Source organism: Onthophagus taurus, chromosome 3, assembly GCF_036711975.1.
Source record: "Onthophagus taurus isolate NC chromosome 3, IU_Otau_3.0, whole genome shotgun sequence".
Lineage (NCBI taxonomy): Eukaryota > Metazoa > Arthropoda > Insecta > Coleoptera > Scarabaeidae > Onthophagus > Onthophagus taurus.
The window spans coordinates 28579500-28597350 of NC_091968.1; the positions used below are offsets into that span (position 1 = coordinate 28579500).

Here is a 17851-nt window from a genome sequence, read left to right on the forward strand (position 1 = left end):
CAACAATGGATGTAGCAGTCCTGTTAGATTCTACTGTCCTTGTGAATAAAATAAGTTTTCGAATTTTGAGTAGTTCGAAAGAATTCCGTTAGATGGAGTTTTCGAAAATTAGAAGGATTTGACATCTGTCTTTATTTGCGTTATGATCTCTCTCTGGTAATGAATTTAAGAATAGAAATCTGTAATTACAACACTATTCAAATCCATCACAAACATACAATAAACAAAACCGTATAAACAATCACTAAAGTTTTAACAGTGTCGTGATCTTATTTCGTGAACAACAAATTTTCTCCACCGAATAGAAACAATTAAGTGCAATGTTATAGTTCTAATTCCACCCGAATATTTGTAGTTCTTGGTGTAGTGTTGGTTCTAATTCTACACTATCACTAGAACTAACACTAGATTTAGAACTAGAAACATTCGGATTTAGCCGCACGTCTCTCAAGACGGCTAAACCCGAATGATTCTAGTTCTAGGTCTAGTGTTAGTTCTAGTTTTAGACTAATATGATCACTAGAATTAACGCAGACCTAAAACTAGAATCATTGGACTTCACGGTAAAATTTGATAATGTAAGTATAATTAATATAATTTCAATAACTTTTTATGAAAAAAGTTATAAATAAATAAGTTGATATAGTAGAAATCTTTTTTAATGCGACAATAGATGGCGTTCAATTATCTATGTCAACAATATTTTTATTTTTACGAAAACTTCACATTTTGTTATCATAATTTATCATAAAGCATTATTATTATTTAAAACCCCGATTAAACCCTTTAAATAAACAAATTAACCACTTCCTTCATAAACGGAAAATAAAAAACAAATATTAACCGAACTACGTATCATTTTATGTTGTAACACGTATAAATACGTAATCATCATCAAGAATTAAAACTTTATTACTTTAACCACCAGTAACGTTTTAAATTCTAATCGAAAACTACGTATTTGAGTTAAAATCGCTTCGCTTTAAAATTATTTTTTAAAGTTTCATAACCTCAATTTAAAAAATAAATAAATAAAAGATGGGTGACTCCCTTAATAATTTAGCTGTGTTTAAAACGATGAAAATCGGTTTTATCGGTGGAGGAAATATGGCACGAGCTATTGCGGAAGGAATTGTGCAAAAAGGACTCGCCCCATACTCAAGCATGTACGTTTCGGGGCCCCACGAAGAAAATCTCAAAGAATGGAAAACGAAAGGTGTTCAAATCACCACCGAAAACGGGGTAGTCGTCGAGAAATCCTCCCTTATTTTTCTAGCGGTTAAACCACATATTTTACCCGCTGCTATCGCTAACGTTTACGATACAATCTCAGATTGGGAGTTGACTGACAATAAATTATTTGTTTCCGTTTTGGCTGGTGTCAAATTAGAAGCTTTAGAAAGTGTGAGGATCATCTTCATTTCAACACTAAGTATATTAAAGTATATATTTTAAATTTTTATAGATTTTAACAAGATTAGAAGGTAGCCGAGTTATTAGAGTAATGCCAAACACCCCAATGATGGTTGGCGCTGGTTGTAGTGTTTATTGCCCGGGTCAACATGCAACAGATCACGATTCTTTCGTCGTTAAAACAATTTTAGAAGTTTCTGGATTATGCCAATTAGTTCCTGAATCGATGATTGACGCAGTTGGTGCTTTAACCGGTTGTGGTCCGGCATTTGTAAGATTTTTTTGGTATAATTTAAGAATCATCATGTCGCTTAAAAAACGACAATTTTTTATTTTAATCGACGCTAAATCACTCAAAGACGTTACAAATTTAAAAAAATGGGGAAAGGTGTAAAATTTTGCAGAACTTGGGACCGATTGTATGTCGAAATCCCACCGTAAGATGGCATTAGCGTCTATACTGAAATAATTTAATTAAACTAACAATTTTATTATTAATAGTGGGAATGATGAGAGAGAGCAATAACAATTATTACCAGTATCATTCTTTTAATTTAAAAAGTATAGATCCCAATTCGTGTTATATTTTTAAATTTGCTGCTAACTTCAACTTTTAAAATTATAAAGTTGAAGTTTGTTCAAAATGACAGACGAAAACGTCATTTTAAAGTGATTTTTCGGTAAGAGTATAATAAAGTAATAATGGTATGATTAAATAATTAGATTATAATTGACATTATAGCTTTGTTTCAGTTAACATTATAACTGGTTGGAAGCCCATCAGATGCGATCTCACATGTCATTATTTGACAGGTGTAATTGCCATAGGTAATTGCATCTGAGGAATTTCCAACCAGTCGGAACGTTAATGGGGGCCACATAGCGGCTCCAAACACTTTCCAAACAATTATTCTGTGGTTGGAGCTTTTATATATAAACCAATTCCAACCTGTATTCTAGTGGTTCGGTTCTTAGCTGAATAATTCCAAAATATCCCCAACAGATGGCGCCACATGCGTTCAATTTTTAGAACATAGTTTTTGTTTAGAGAGTTACATTTCTACGAAGCTATTTTCTATGGTCAAAAATACAAAAATAGTTTGAATAATTTGCGCCCAAAGATAAATTACGTCACTAATTAGATAAATTCGTAAATTTTTAAAAACTGAATATCTGGAAGACGGTTAAGTTTACGTCTATGATGTGCTACATAAATTTTGTTTAGAATTTCGAGATGAACTGAAATATGGAGTAATACACAGGATGTTCCATTAAAGAAAGCGTAACTTTGTTTCGTCATAACTTTTTAACTGATCCTGTATACGTAAGTTGTCTTTATTGTAATAGATTTTAAAAAACATTAAAACTTTTGTATCTTAATTTAGTGATACTTTACTTTAAAGTTTATCAGATTAATTTTGTGCGTGGCTATAAAATAAACAATTTGTAGGTTAGGTGTTGACCGGTTTAATAGGAAAATGCATGGTTAACATTGCTTGTAACCTCACATTTTACACTTTACCGCACTTTCTTTTTATTTTTGGCGTGTTTTTTGAGTCATTTCACATTGATTAAAATAAAATCGTCGATTTTTAAGCCACATAATGATTCTTGAATTTTTCCGATTCTTTTAATCATAAATTATTTCAAAAATAAATTTAATCATTTTAGATTTACTTAATAATTGAAGCAATGTCTGATGGCGCCGTTATGATGGGAGTTCCCCGAAATATGGCAACCAATTTCGCTGCACAAACCGTTCTTGGCGCGGCTAAAATGGTTCAACAAACTGGAAAGTCCACGGGGGTTTTAAAAGAGGAAGTTTGTTCCCCGGGTGGGACAACAATCACTGGGATACATGCTTTGGAATCTGGGGGAGTTAGAGCTGCGATTATGAATGCAATAGAAGCTTCAACAAAGAAATCTGAGGAGTTGGGAAGGAAGTAAAGACAAATTTAGTTAAAAGAAACTCAATAATTAATGATGGAAACTTATTATATTATTATTTTTGAATAGAATCTAAATATTCTTTATATTTTTTTTCTTGTGCTGTTTGTAATTTTTGTAATTTCTTAATGAGACCTTTACTTAACTCATTTCCTTGCGCGTCGTGAGTGGGTAACCCCATTTCATCAAATTTCGAATACTTATCCTTCTCAGATTTAAACATGTCGATGGGATTAACACGTTTTAAAGCATCTTTGGCAGCTTGAGCTGCTAACATTTCAGCTTTTTTCTTCTCCTTCTCTTTTATTTTTTCTAATTCAGCTTGTTTTTTCGCTTCTTTTTCCTTCAACAACGTCTCTTTATCCACCAATTTAACCGCGCTTAATCCGCCTTCTTTATCTTCGAGTCTTACACCGACATTTGGGAGAATTTCATCTCGTAATTTATCGCATTGTATTAAAATGTCCGTTGCTTTTAAATTTTTTGCTTGGAGGCGAATGTTATCGCGAAATTCCGCTAGTATACTTAAATAAGGCATTATTATTGATTCAATCTAAAATAATCAAAACATTATTTTTTATTTTGAGGTTATGTTGGATAATTAGGAAGAGGATAGAGTTAAGGATATGATAAGGGAGGTGAAAAAGAAAAGTTGGGAAGAGTTCAAAACAAACTTAAGTGAAACATACTGATCGAATAACAAGAGATAATTGAAGGGAGATCAAAGAAAACATATAAAAGACAATTACAGGGGATATTCTAGACGTGTGGGCGGATTTTTATGCAGAAAATTTTAAGGATGGAAAACGGACACAAACAATGGAGGATGAGATAAGGGAAGACACTACAGACATAGCAACTGAAGAGATAACAATGCAAGAATTAGGAGAGGCAATGATGAAGATGAAAACTGACAAGGCATCAATTGGAAGCGTAAAAAATAATCGCGGAAGTGGTGATCAAAGGCTGTTATGAATAACAATAAAAGTTTAGATAAATATCTGCACATATCCTCACTCAGAACTGTATTGGTTGAGATAATCTCTATATCTCAATGTTCATTTACATACCTAAGGAACATATTATGGCAAAACAAATATGTCCTTAGAAAGCAAGATCTATATATTATTATATAAGATCTGTTGTGATATACGCGATAGAGGTAAGAACAGAAAATGTTACCCTATGTGTTATCATATGAGTACTTGGCCAGTATAATATCACAAGATGGGAGGATAGATTTAGACAGAAATGCATGAATAGGGAAAACAAACAACGTATATCATACTCTAAATAGAATCATTTTTGAGATAAGATTGAAACTGTAGTCCCAATATTAACATATGCCAAAATCACAGCAATGGAAATGAAATTTTTACGGAAAATAGTGAGGATAAGATAAGGAACACAATAGTAAAAAAAAAAATTTGTAGCAAAGAATAAGGATAAGAAAAAGAGGGGAAGACCTAGGAAGAAGTGGGAGGAAAGAATAGCAGAAGTTGGGAAGACTCTATAAAGCAATTAGGCAGGAACTGGAGGAGTGGAAGAAGTGGATGGAGAAATAGGAAAAGATTTATCCGACGCCATAAGGCATAAAGATCTTTGCCCACTACACCATATCATACCTATCTACCGAATTTATGTACAACCTTCAACAATACGTACCCAGGCTGTAAGAGAGCACAGAATAGAATCGAATGAAACAGAATAGGGGAGCTCTATGTAGCCTACATAGATAGCCTCCATAACCCCCATTTTCAAAAAGGGAGATCTGTAGTTGTTCTTCCGACAATTTCAAAGATTTTTGAAAGAGCATTTTTTACGCGACTAAATGAATTCGTTAACAAGTGTAATATAATTAATAATCATCAGTTTAGCTTTACGACTGATAAGTCAACTCAGGATGCTGTTTTGGAATTTTATGCATCTGTGGTGGAGTGTCTGGATGTTCGGTCTGTCTGTTGTGGCCTATTCTTTGACTTGTCTAGAGCGTTTGATACTCTACATCACCAACTACTCTTAGAAAAATTGAGTCGATATGGTATTCGAGGCCCAGCCTTAGCGTGGATTCAAAGTTTCCTGTCTGGTAGGCAGCAGCTGGTAAAGTTGTCAAAGAATAATAGTACTGTCTACTCGTCTCTCCTCCCAGTGCAACATGGAGTCCCTCAGGGGAGCATATTGGGGCCGTTGCTTTTCATTTTGTACATAAACGATGTCCCTTTATCTTGTACAGATTGTACATAGGTTTTATTTGCCGACGATCGTGCCGTCGCAATAACAGCTAAATCAGTTCCGCAGTTGTCAATAAGGATCACCGATGTTGCTCGCGAAATGCTACATTGGTGTAACACCAATGGTTTGATATTGAACTGTGGTAAAACGCAACTAACGCAGTTCACCTCAAAATACAATAAACCTGATTTCGGTTAAACATCGGTTAAATCTGCAGACAATGTGAAATTTCTTGGTATCCAGTTTGATGCACACTTTTCCTGGGATGAGCAGACACGAGTTGTGACCGAAATTGTCAAAACTATTTATTACGGTTTGGTTTATTCCCATCTAAATTATGGCATTGTGTGTTGGGGCAATTCTTCGATTTCACAATGGATGTTTGTGGCTTAGAAGAAAGTCATTAGGTCGATGTTTGATTTGTCTTATAATGAATCATGTAAGGAATCATTTCGAAAGAATCGCTTATTACCCATGCCTTGTGTTTATATTCTGCAATCACTCTTATATGTAAAGAAACACCTTATGAAATTTGCTAGGAGTGGTGATATAAATACTCAATACCCCACTAGGCAGGCTGGAAATCTGTACATACCCAAATGCCGACTGTCTCTCACCCAAAATAGCCCTCAACATATGATGATTCGCTTATACAATCATTTGCCGATAACATTTAAGAGGCTTGATTTCAACCGTTTCAAGTATAAATTGAAAATTTTTATTCCATCCAAATGCTTTTACTCAGTGGGGGAATATTTACTAACCACGGAATGGGACCACGACGATGACAGAGAATTGCAGTAATTTGTTTTGTTTCCTTTTGTGTTTGTTTTTTGTATTTTCACTGTGCATGTTCGCTGTGAGATGACGAAAGTACGTATTGTACCGACTATCTTTTGTAATCATTAGCGTAATGACAATTTCTGATTCTGTACAGCCTATGGAAATAAAGATATTATTATTATGTGCAACAATGGATACAGAGGGCTGCTTGATGATAATAATCATAATAACTTGATGTAATCTAAATTACGACAGATTCGTTTAATGATAATACGTCTTTGATTGTTGACAATTCCTCGTCTTCAACGTCCTCTTCATTTTTTTTTGAAGCGCAAATGGTATCACCTGAAGGACTTTGGATATCCTCGACAAACAGGTTCCTTTCACCATAACGACAATGTCATCAGCATACGCTTGTGTTTCTACACCAACGGTTTCGATTATTGCAATCAGATCATCAACCAGAAGGGACCAAAGCAAAGGCGTTATTATTATTACTATTACTGCCGGGCTGAAGGGGGCGGCCCCTCTCGTTACCGCGACCTATAAGATCTATTGTAACTTTAGCCATCCAAAAGTTTAGGGTAAATGTAGGTCCTTGATGAACCTTAGTATTGCCTTGAGGTCTTGAACCTTTATGTCGGTACAGTTTTACCGAAAATGTTGTGTCTTAGGTGGTCTCTGGCGACACAATTGCACAGTATATGTTCAGCTGTTTCTGACTTATCGCTTGTCTGTGACCTGGAAGTTCTTTCCAGCGTAAGGGTATCTTTGTGCCCTCCCAAATGTTAATTATTTGTTTTAGGTGGCTTTTTTGTAGTCCACAACCAGGTTGGGGTCCCTTTTCAGTGTCCTCAATGTTGCTGCGACCTGGAACCCACCATAGGGTAACACGGAGCCTACGATATTCCAGGCCATACTGTAATGGTGGGGAAACTCGAATCTCAGGGTACGATTCTTCATCTCGGGGTACCGCTCAGTCGTGTTTTAACTGTCGAGCTGAGAGGTAGTCGGAGCGTCCTCACAGTTTTAAACGTTAGATATTTTCAGGGTTTTTTCTATAGGTTTTCTGCGTCTTATTTAATTTTTCATTTTTGTTTTTCATCAGATTTTGCTCTTTTTATAAAGAAGATTGTGTTTTTAGTTAATATTTTCTCAGTTAAGCTTATATTCGTTGCCGTCTATTTTGTGGATGGGTTTTCCTTTGTTCTATTTAGCATTTCTTTGTAATTTTTTTACATCGGTTCTGTGCAATATAATTTTAAATAATTATACAAAAATCATAAATAATAAAATTTTGCAGAAAATAGTAGGAAAGTTAGAAAATTTAATGCCACATAAAAACAAATATTTTTTTCTATCCACGTAGAACGATGAACGTCTTTTTAAAACGGCAACACTGCTATAGTCCGTCTTTGTCATCGTAGTTTATACCCCGAACCCCCACCATCACAGTACGGCCTGGAATATCGTAGGCTCCGGGTAACATCATTGCCCCTAGCGAGTTCTCGCAGGTTGCTGGTGCACTCTCTGATCAGTGCGGAATCACACGTGTAGGCCTGAATTGCCTTTAAGGCAGCCCCCGACTGTCTGTGAAAATGTTTATGGATACACCTTTCTGTCTCTTCTGTAGATTCAAACCGGTGCAGAAGTTTATAGCAAGAACTTCTGCTTGGAAAATTGTTATGAAGGTCAGTTAAATGTGGCCATTTAGTCCATTGAAAGCACGGGAGTTAACACAACAATGTATGTAACAGATCTGGTGCTGCACTAAACGAGATCTGAATAGACAACCTAAGCCTTGACGTCACAGAGATGGGCGGAGCTTATACTGACTCCAAACTAATTTTCGTTGCTAACTGTGTTGCTAACGGTAAATCACCGTAATATATGTAATTTTCCATTAATGTTAAAAAAAATAAACTAAAGGTGAGTTTAGACATGCATGGGTTTAGTGGCGCCAGTAAAGGTTAACACTACATGTGAGAAAACAAAAATAAGTGACACGCCAGATTCATTTTTAAAGTGTACTGCACAGTGCTTTGTCGAGTGAACTTTCCGAAGCATGCAAAATCGTCGCTAAACTTTTAGTGGAAAAAAAGATAAAAGGAATACAGAAAAAGAAACGACGAAAAGATCGTGTCATAACATAACCTACATTTGACATTAAAAGATTTTGTGTTTTTGTGGATACTCATCTATGTTGTCATGGTTACATGTTTTTAGACTCATCACTGGGGCCAGTGATTTCAGAAGGATGCAGACTTTTCTGATCCATACATGCATGATTTCAACTTGCATGCCAGTTGATGTTTACACTACTAAATCCATGCATGTCTAAACTTACTATAAGTGATGACATTTCAAATGACATTTTTTGGCGATTTATCTTAGCAACTGTGGTTAGCAACGAAATTGTTTGAAGTCAGTATAAGCTCCGCCCACCTCTGTGACGTCAGACTTAGGCAGGCTGTAGACTGTTGATTCATTGCAGTGGGCATTGTAGTGTTTTCTTACGTGTTTGACACGCTCCTAGAACGGTATAGTGGGCAAAGACCTTAAGGATCTTAAGGAGAAGAGGTTATATTGAATTTTACTCACATTTCCGGTTGTTTGTTGTGAAATTGGGAACCCAACATCGTTATTTTCATTAATGGTGCCAAAAATTTTCAAAATTTTAGTGATATAAACCGCGATATCAAACAATAATAAATTATTAACGATTTTTTGATCCCTCAAATATAAATTAGTCGCCGTAACAAGATCTCGCATCGTCTCCAAAACGCTCCGCGTATCAACGTTATCACATAAAGCGTTATGAACCAAGTTTTTCGTGGACAAAAACTTCTCGTTTAGCTCCAATTCGTTTCGGTTCCATTTTAAGAATGTCGAATCGGTCGTCGTTTGATTAATAGTCCCTCTCGTAACGTCTTTGACGTTCAAAAAGAATTCGTTGAATAATTTTTCGTATTGAACTGCTATCTCCATCGTGTTTACGCTGTAATCTAAAGTGTCTTTCCACGAATGTAATAAAAACGCGAATCTTAATTGTCTTGATGTGTAATTTTTCAAGGCATCTTGAATGGTGACGAAATTTTTTAACGATTTCGACATTTTACAACCCGCGATTGTAAGATGTCCTGAATGTAGGAAATATTTAACCCATTCGGATGAATCAAAATACGCCTCGCTTTGAGCTATTTCGTTATCGTGATGGGGAAATTTTAAATCAACCCCTCCGGTGTGGATATCTAAATTTTCACCACAAATAGCTGTGGCCATCGCGGAACATTCGATGTGCCACCCTGGTCGTCCTTTACCCCATGGGGAATCCCAAGCGGGTTCACCAGCTTTACTTCGTTTCCACAACGCGAAATCATTCGGTGATTTTTTTTCTGATGTTTGTTCACTTGTGGTTAAATCTCCTTCACCTTCTTGAAGACTTTTAGTGTCTCCATAAGCTTCTGGGACTAATTTGGCATAGTGATGATGCTTTTTTGAGTCAAAAGTTGAAACATCAAAATAAACAGACCCATTTGCTTCATAACCAAGCTCATTCGAGATGATTTTTTGAATGTACGTGATAATTTCTGGGATATATTCACTAACTCTGGTTAAAACGTGGGGTTTTAAAACGTTTAAAGCATCCATATCTTTATGAAATTCTTTTTCCCAATGATTTGGGAGATCAAAAAATATCCTATTCTCTGTAACAGAAGATCCTAATAGAGAATCTAACCAATCTGATAAAGGATCTTTGCATTCTTTAAGAAATTGGGTTTTTGCTAAAATAATTTCGTTTTTATCCCCTTTTTTAATGGAATTTTGTAAATTTTCAACCGCTAACGTTAATCGTTCTAATAATTTATCATACATTAACTTTTTATCGCCATCCGTTGTCGCTTTCGCTGTTTCAGTAAACTTTTTCATAACCTTAAATGAAATCATTAAGATTTTAACCACAAAAATAAGAAAATACCAACTAATTCCGCATCGTTTAAAACATCCTTCAAGTCTTTTTCTTCATTTAAATACTGTTCGTAAAGATAATTTTGTCGAGCCCTTTTAATAATTTTATCATCGATATCAGTAATATTCATAACATACAAGATATCATAACCAAAATAATCACTCAAAACTCTTCGTAGTATATCAAAAGTTATATACGACCTGTAAATTTAACTTTAGCGCGTGAAATATCAATGGTAAAATTTACCTTGCGTGTCCCATATGGGAAGCATCATAAACGGTGGGTCCACAACTATACCAAGACACCTTTTTTCCATTTTTGGGCACAAAAACCTCTTTGCGCCGAGTTAAACTGTTGTAAAGTTTTAAAACCGGGGCGTCTTTTATTTCGTAAGGGGTCCATTCGGGTTGGGAACGCTTTGCCATGATTATTAAACGAAATTAGCCACGTTTGCACAATTTTTTTTAATGAGAATTCGAGTTTTGATTAGATTTATAACCTCAAAAACCGGTGACGTTTTTTTGACAATGATGTCTAAATGATCGTGGCGACATCTATGTAGAAAATTTAAAATGAATACTAATAAAAAATAATTAAGAATAAAATTAGATTATAATAAATTAAATATATTTAATTTAATTAAAATTGTTATTAAAAAGACAAACATTTTATTTTGCAAGATTAACAAATTATTTTATTCAATTTTATCTTTAAAGATGGTCACAAATAAGCTGTCAAAAGAAAGTTCTAACCTCACCTTAAAATTATTATATACTTTAAGTACGAAGGCTTTCACGGCCGGTGTGAATTACACTAAAATTCGAACTAAAACTAGAAACTTTCGGATTTTGCCTTGCATCTTTTAATAAAAGGTTTGACGTTTCGAATGCCATGTTGCAACCTTCTTCCGAAACTGGTTCTGAAGAAACTGGAGTTGGAACCAGTTTCTGAAGAAGGTCTTTCATTATATACTTAACGTTGTTTTTGTAGGTTATAAAATCAAAAAAGTGAAATAGTAAAATATGTCGAAAAAACTTAAAGAAACAATCACTGATGTTCCAAAAAAAAAGGAAACCCAACTACTGGTAATTCAGGAGCTAGATTAACTTGTGGTGTTGTTGGAATCGCTAAGTTTTAAATTTTTTCATAAAGTGGTTAAAAAAAAGATATAGGTTATGTCTTTTTCTATTTTGAATATTTTTAGGTTGTTGAGTTTGTAATAACTTAAATGTGGTTATAATAAAGCAGTTTAAAGATTAAAAAAATGTTTTTTAATGATTAAAATTGTAATGAATCGTTAATATTTTAAAAGTTGCTTTGAAATTAAATCAATGTCGATAAAACAGATTCCGCAAATAAAATTTTAGGTTAAAATGTCATTCACGTTGTTTTTGTAGGTTATAAAATCAAAAAGGTTAAAATATGTCGAAAAAACTTAAAGAAACTGCTGTTCCAAAGAAAATAAAGGTATTTACGAAGAAAAAAAATCGCAAAGCTGAACCGGAAGAAAAACAAATCGAGAAGCTTCAAGAAAATTATAAAAACATTGATTCTTCAAGTATAAAACAATTTTCTGATTTTCCATTTTCAACGAGTACACAAAAAGGATTGAAAGATTTCGGATTTGTAAAACCAACGGAAATTCAAAGAGAATGTATAGGATTGGGGCTTCAAGGTTATGATATTTTAGGTGCCGCTCATACAGGATCGGGGAAAACCTTAGCGTTTATTATTCCAATATTAGAAAAATTATACACTTTACGATGGACAAGATTAGATGGATTAGGTGCTTTGGTGATAACCCCAACGAGAGAACTTGCATATCAAATATTTGAAGCTCTCCGAAAAGTGGGAATTCACCACGATTTCTCAGCCGGATTAATTATTGGGGGAAAAGATTTAAAATTTGAACGAAACCGAATGGGGCAATGCAACATCGTTATTTGTACCCCCGGAAGGCTGCTACAACATATGGACGAAAATTCTTTGTTCGATTGCGTTAATTTAAAAATTTTGGTTTTGGATGAAGCCGATCGATGTCTTGATATGGGTTTTGAGAAAACTATGAATGCAATTATAGCAAATTTACCTTTTGAGAGACAAACTTTATTATTTTCAGCAACTCAAACAAAATCAGTTAAAGATTTAGCTCGTTTGAGCTTGAAGGATCCTAAATATGTTTCAGTACATGAACATGCAAAATATAGCACCCCATTAGGTTTGGAACAAAGTTATATGATTTGTGATTTGGACCAAAAAGTTTCTGTTTTGTGGAGTTTTATAAAAAATCATTTAAAGAAGAAAACAATTGTGTTTTTATCAACTTGCAAACAAGTTAAGTTTTTTAATGAAATGTTTTGCAAATTACGCCCAGGAGTGAGCCTTTTAGCACTTTATGGTACTTTGCATCAATTGAAACGAATGGAAATTTATGAAACTTTTTGTAAGAAACAAGCTGCAGTGTTGTTTGCAACTGATTTGGTTTCGAGGGGGTTAGATTTCCCTGAAGTACATTGGGTGGTCCAAGTTGATTGCCCAGAAGATTCTGATACTTATATTCACAGAGTTGGAAGGACGGCGCGTTATCATAAAGATGGGGAAAGTTTGCTTTTATTATTGCCATCAGAAATTAAAATGTTGGAGGAATTAGAAAGCAAAAAGATTCCCATCAAGAAAATTGAAGTTAATCCTGAGAAGTTGAAGAATCCAGTTCGAAAAATGGAGGCGTTTTTGGCTTCAACTCCATCACTTAAAGATACATCACAAAGGGCTTTTGTGTCTTATGTAAAATCGGTGTTTTTAATGAAAAATAAGAACATTTTTGATGTTGATAAATTAGATACGGTTGAGTATGCGAAATCTTTGGGGTTAAGCATTGCCCCAAGAGTTAGATTTATTGATAAAATGAAGAAAAATGAAAAATCGAATAAAATCATTAAATTTAATGATGAAAATGAATCAAGTGATTATGAAAATGAATTAGAAAACGAAACTAAGTCTGAATATGATAAGAAAGATTTTTCAAATTTTTATAATAATAATGATGATGATGATGACGAATTAGATTTATTTAATGTAACGAATCGCGATAAAGAAATCGCTCCATTAAAGCCAGAAGAATTATCTCAATTAGAATTCTTAAAAAATTCCAAATCGAAAAAGATAATCACAAAAATAGCAGCTGCTAAAAAAGTTTTAAAGAAAAACTTTGTTGCTAATAAAAAAGTAGTTTTTGACGACGAAGGTGAAATCGTACCCCAAACTACTAAAGAAAAGCAATCGGAAATAGCCCGAAATTACGAAAAAACCCAACCGGAAGTTTCAGGAATTGACATCGAAACTGCTAAAATCGTTTTAAAAGAGGAAGATCGTTTCGATAAACAATTATTTAAAGACAAAGTGAAGGCCAAGAAAAAGGAACAAAAGAAAAAATTAAAATTGAAAAGAAAAAGGGGTGACGACGACGAAGAGGTTGATGATTTTGATGAATCTGATGGTTATGAGCCTGATTTATCTTGGTTACCTGATCCAGATAAAATTTACGGGAAAGAAAATGCAGAAAAAGACGTTGAAAATGACAAAGATGAAGAAAAACAAAAAATTAGGAAAACCAAGAAGGAGAAGGTTAAAAAGAAAAAACAAAAACTTTCTGAAGATTTAACTGTTAATGAAGCTGAAGAACTTGCTATGTTACTTTTAAATAAAAAATAATTTTTTTAATCTAAATTTTGATTTTCTTTGTAACATTTCTTTTTTGATTTTTGACATTAACCCTTTGTGTCCCAAGAAGTCAAAATTTTTGAAACTTTGTGACAGAATTAAAACGCTATCAAAATACACTCAGTAAAGGCCTTTGGAATCAATTTTAGCAAAATATGACAATCCCCCCATTCCAGGGGGATAGTGGTATTTGAAAGTACTGTCAGGCATTGAAATATATTTTAGTGATGTTGCAGTATACAAAAACTTTTATTGCTAATATGAAAATAATACATTTTTTATGACGTTAAAAAATAAGTAACACTTGCTTTAGCTAAATCACATTATGATATTCAGAAAAACAGTTCTTTTTTTCATTACAACATAAATAAACATTGCGCGCAGTCCATTTTGAGTGGGGTCTGGACTCAATATAGCTTTGGCAGAACAATTTTCACACCTTCCTCTTTCTTTTCCAAAAGTAATCCATTGCGTACCACGGTTCCCAAGTTTTACGTCGTCAGTAACAGAATAGCCGTACTTTCGTCTTTTGGGTAACTGGGCTGGTGAACTTGCGCTACGACATTTTCGTGGACGCAGTAAGAAAAGCCCGTGCCACCACTTCTTGAAACGGCGGTCGATTGCATACACTTGTCCAAGTTGATCGGCATGATCTACCGAACCCATGTTTTTATTGTAATCATCAACGACTGAAGGACAGTACAAAGGTATGGCAAGTAGTACACCCAACCCTTCAGCATTACTTCAGAAAAGTTTATAGCTTGGCAAACTATGATAACTCATTAAGAAATTTATGCCAAAGAAACACAGCAACTTTTCTTCTTTCAAGTTTAGCGTTTTATTTCTTTGGGTGGCCTACAAATTACTTTGAAAGGTAATATCTTTCAGACAGTTATCCATCAGTGTTAGAAAATAATCTGTTTGATTATTGCAAGTTGCAAAAGTATCACCAATTATTCCTTCTGGATAATCGTATAATAACCTGTTTTTTCCGTTTTGTCAATTTTCTATCAATTTCTGCCTTGTTCTTCTTCTTGAGCCTTTTGCCACGTATTTCTACTACTTCAGTGTCACTTTCCTCATTTTGATTAGTTAGTTGTTCACCATTTTCTTCTTCATGTTCATCTTCCAGCATAGGTATCTCACTAGCACTAGTTATAACAATGTCATCTTCTATGTCTGTCTGTTCAGAATTATCCAACCGGATATTTTGTAATTCACACGAACTTTTTCAACCTCAACCAAAAGTTCTTCATCAGTCAAAGCTTTGTTCAAGTACCAAAACGTATCTGTATTCGCTTGGCTCATTTTTACGTCAATCTCAATATTGTACCTTAAAGTACCGTCGGGACACAAAGGGTTAATGGTAGTGATATAAGTACCTACCTACCGCTGTCACTAGAACTAACATTTGAACTAGAAACATTCGGGTTTAGAATCACGTCTCTCAAGACGGCTAAACCCGAATATTTCTAGTTCTAGGTCTAGTGTTAGTTCTAGTTTTATTTGTTATACAGCGCTAGATTGAAGCATATTTTTTTGAATTAAAAATAGAACTAACACTAGACCAAAAACTAAAATCATTCGGCTTTAGCCGTCTTATGAGACGCACGGCTAAACCCGAATATTTCTAGTTCTAGGTCTAGTGTTAGTTCAAGTTTTAGTTTAATTAAAAATATGCAACATAGTGAGAGAATTAACATTATCATTCGGGTTTAGCCGTCTTGAGAGAAGTAAACCTGAATGTTTCTCGTTTTAGGTCTTATGTTAGTTCTAGTCAGCGTTGCCAACTCAAAATATGTCTAGGAGGTAGATACGATTCTAAAAGTTGGTAGTTTCCAATTAATCACACTATGGAAAGTAGTAGTTTCACTACTTTTAGACGTTACTAAAGCAGAGCAATATAAGTAATATAAATATAATTGTCATATATAATTGTATAAATATTATAATAAAAATATAATTGTATAAATACCATTGTCTTTAAATAGTAATATTTAAAGATAATGGTATTGTAATTTCTATGATGTTAGCAACCAACATTACACAGACAATAAAGAATGAAATTAATCATGAAGTTAGCTTCCTTTCTAACTTCATGTTTAAGATCCCGGTTTCATTTTGTTTAGGCAGCACGCGTTGAGGTTATTTATCTCCAAAAATGGCAAGTGACACGAAAAAAGACAAAAAACTCCGCCCTGAAGAGATTCTTGCCAGTTTTAACCAACTAAGACGTGAACAAAGTGTAATTGGAAGTAAATTAGATGAATTAGAGTTTGATTTAAACGAACACAAGTAAAAAATTAACCCTTAAAATTTTTAACCTAACCTCACTTTATATTTTTTCGTTTTCCTTTTAGGCTCGTTATTGAATCTCTAAAAACCGTTGATGGTGGTCGGAAATGCTTCAGATTGGTCGGAGGTATCTTAACAGAACGAACGGTTAAGGAGGTTTTACCAGAAGTTGAAGAAAATAAGACAAAATTGGAGGAGTTGTCAAAGATATTTCACGAACATCTCATTGCAAAAGCACACGAAATTTACGATTTTAAAGTGAAGAATAATATTCGTATTCATGGACCAGAATCTTTGAAGGATGAAGTCGAACCGGAATCGTCTAGTGCACCTAAAGAAGCCCGAGGAAATGTTTTAGTCTCTTAAAAATATTTAATTCTTAAAGGACAACTAAAAAGGAAAATTAATAATAAACCTATTTAACTTTTACAGTAAATTTAAATTTTTAATTTTAAGGTTGTATTTGATTTTAATTTCGCTTTGTTAAACGCTTATAATATGGAAATTAACATGAAATAATAAAGTTATTTTCGAACGCTTTGTGACGTTGTTTATGAATTTATTTTTGGAAAATTTATAAATATAAAATGTAATTTTAAAAAATTTCTTTCAATTACAGATTCCTGTAATTTAATTTTAACATGATGAAGAAAAGTAAAACGAGATGGCGCTTATTTAAAAATTAAAATAATTATTGAATTAATTAATTTTATGACAGTGCTAGTGTAAAACTAGAACTAACACTCGACCAACAACTAGATACATTCGGGTTGGCTAAAAAAATCTAGTTTTAGGTCTTGTGTTAGTTCTAGTGACAGTGGTAGTTAGCGCTAGTTAGCATAAGATATTCCTATGTTGTACATTTTTATTGACCTAATTAATGATGGAGTTAATTAATGATTTTCAATTAATTACTTACCATTTTTTTCGTTTAATAAATCAAATCGATTTTATTTTCAATTAAGAAAGTTAGGTTATGTTTTCTGTCAAACTACATTCCCTAATTTAAGGGGAATATCGCTTACTGGAATCCACACTCACTTTAAACAGATACTTTGGGAGTCCAAAAACGTATTTTGATGTTTTTTTCGCTCCATTTGAACTTATTTTTTAATAAAACTCGATAATATTAGCATGAAGTATATCGATGGTTTTAAAATGTCAAATATGATTTAACGTAGGCGATTAACGCTAGACGGCGTTAGTGGAAAAAAAAGGGTTTTTAAGATTTAAATAAAATTAAATGTAAAAATTTGAAATTTTCTCCTAAACAAAGATTAATTCTCTTTCCTTTAATTTTCAAACAATATAATTTATTGAATCAAAGTTTTTTTAGAAGAAAAATAAAAAATAAATTAAAAAATTGACGGTAGATGGGGGTAAGCGAAATGTCAAAAATAACATTTAAATGTAAAATTTAAATTTTCGTCTAAATGAATGCATGATAAGTTGTGTGTCTAGTGTTAGTTCGAGTGCTAGTGATAGCTTGTT

At 33.6% G+C, this 17851-nt stretch overlaps 4 protein-coding genes across 4 annotated transcripts; 3 read left to right on the top strand and 1 right to left on the bottom strand.

Annotated features, from left to right (window-relative positions):
• Nucleotides 1-735: 735 nt before the first annotated feature.
• Nucleotides 736-3446, top strand: LOC111424049 (pyrroline-5-carboxylate reductase 3-like). Its single transcript, XM_023057452.2, has 3 exons — nucleotides 736-1404; nucleotides 1466-1684; nucleotides 3085-3446. Exons 1-3 carry the CDS (start codon nucleotides 1039-1041, stop codon nucleotides 3358-3360), a joined length of 861 nt encoding a protein of 286 aa, XP_022913220.1. The 5' UTR covers nucleotides 736-1038; the 3' UTR covers nucleotides 3361-3446.
• LOC111424048 (cysteine--tRNA ligase, cytoplasmic) lies at nucleotides 3391-11198 on the bottom strand. The gene is made up of 5 exons (XM_023057451.2): nucleotides 11103-11198; nucleotides 10592-10899; nucleotides 10359-10545; nucleotides 8977-10308; nucleotides 3391-3913 (listed from the first exon to the last, which is right to left on the bottom strand). The coding sequence occupies exons 2-5, from the start codon at nucleotides 10768-10770 to the stop codon at nucleotides 3416-3418; spliced, it is 2196 nt and encodes a 731-aa protein (XP_022913219.1). The 5' UTR covers nucleotides 10771-10899; nucleotides 11103-11198; the 3' UTR covers nucleotides 3391-3415.
• Nucleotides 11199-11709: 511 nt separating this feature from the next.
• Nucleotides 11710-14071, top strand: LOC111424046 (probable ATP-dependent RNA helicase DDX10). Its single transcript, XM_023057450.2, has one exon. The coding sequence runs from the start codon at nucleotides 11768-11770 to the stop codon at nucleotides 14054-14056; it is 2289 nt and encodes a 762-aa protein (XP_022913218.2). The 5' UTR covers nucleotides 11710-11767; the 3' UTR covers nucleotides 14057-14071.
• Nucleotides 14072-16152: 2081 nt separating this feature from the next.
• LOC111424050 (prefoldin 2) lies at nucleotides 16153-16900 on the top strand. Its single transcript, XM_023057453.2, has 2 exons — nucleotides 16153-16360; nucleotides 16426-16900. Exons 1-2 carry the CDS (start codon nucleotides 16227-16229, stop codon nucleotides 16724-16726), a joined length of 435 nt encoding a protein of 144 aa, XP_022913221.1. The 5' UTR covers nucleotides 16153-16226; the 3' UTR covers nucleotides 16727-16900.
• Nucleotides 16901-17851: the final 951 nt, after the last annotated feature.

What these genes read in the sequence shown, in the direction of transcription:
- LOC111424050 (XM_023057453.2), top strand. Translation starts at nt 16,227, where the DNA reads ATGGCAAGTGACACGAAAAAAGACAAAAAACTCCGCCCTGAAGAGATT. An exon ending in TTTGATTTAAACGAACACAA is followed by an intron (nt 16,361 to 16,425) that starts GTAAAAAATTAA and finishes TTTTCCTTTTAG; the next exon opens with GCTCGTTATTGAATCTCTAA.
- LOC111424046 (XM_023057450.2), top strand. Translation starts at nt 11,768, where the DNA reads ATGTCGAAAAAACTTAAAGAAACTGCTGTTCCAAAGAAAATAAAGGTA.
- LOC111424048 (XM_023057451.2), bottom strand. Translation starts at nt 10,770, where the DNA reads ATGGCAAAGCGTTCCCAACCCGAATGGACCCCTTACGAAATAAAAGAC. An exon ending in TCCCATATGGGACACGCAAG is followed by an intron (nt 10,546 to 10,591) that starts GTAAATTTTACC and finishes TTAAATTTACAG; the next exon opens with GTCGTATATAACTTTTGATA. An exon ending in TTTTAAACGATGCGGAATTA is followed by an intron (nt 10,309 to 10,358) that starts GTTGGTATTTTC and finishes ATTTCATTTAAG; the next exon opens with GTTATGAAAAAGTTTACTGA.
- LOC111424049 (XM_023057452.2), top strand. Translation starts at nt 1,039, where the DNA reads ATGGGTGACTCCCTTAATAATTTAGCTGTGTTTAAAACGATGAAAATC. An exon ending in AATTAGAAGCTTTAGAAAGT is followed by an intron (nt 1,405 to 1,465) that starts GTGAGGATCATC and finishes AAATTTTTATAG; the next exon opens with ATTTTAACAAGATTAGAAGG. An exon ending in CCGGTTGTGGTCCGGCATTT is followed by an intron (nt 1,685 to 3,084) that starts GTAAGATTTTTT and finishes TAATCATTTTAG; the next exon opens with ATTTACTTAATAATTGAAGC.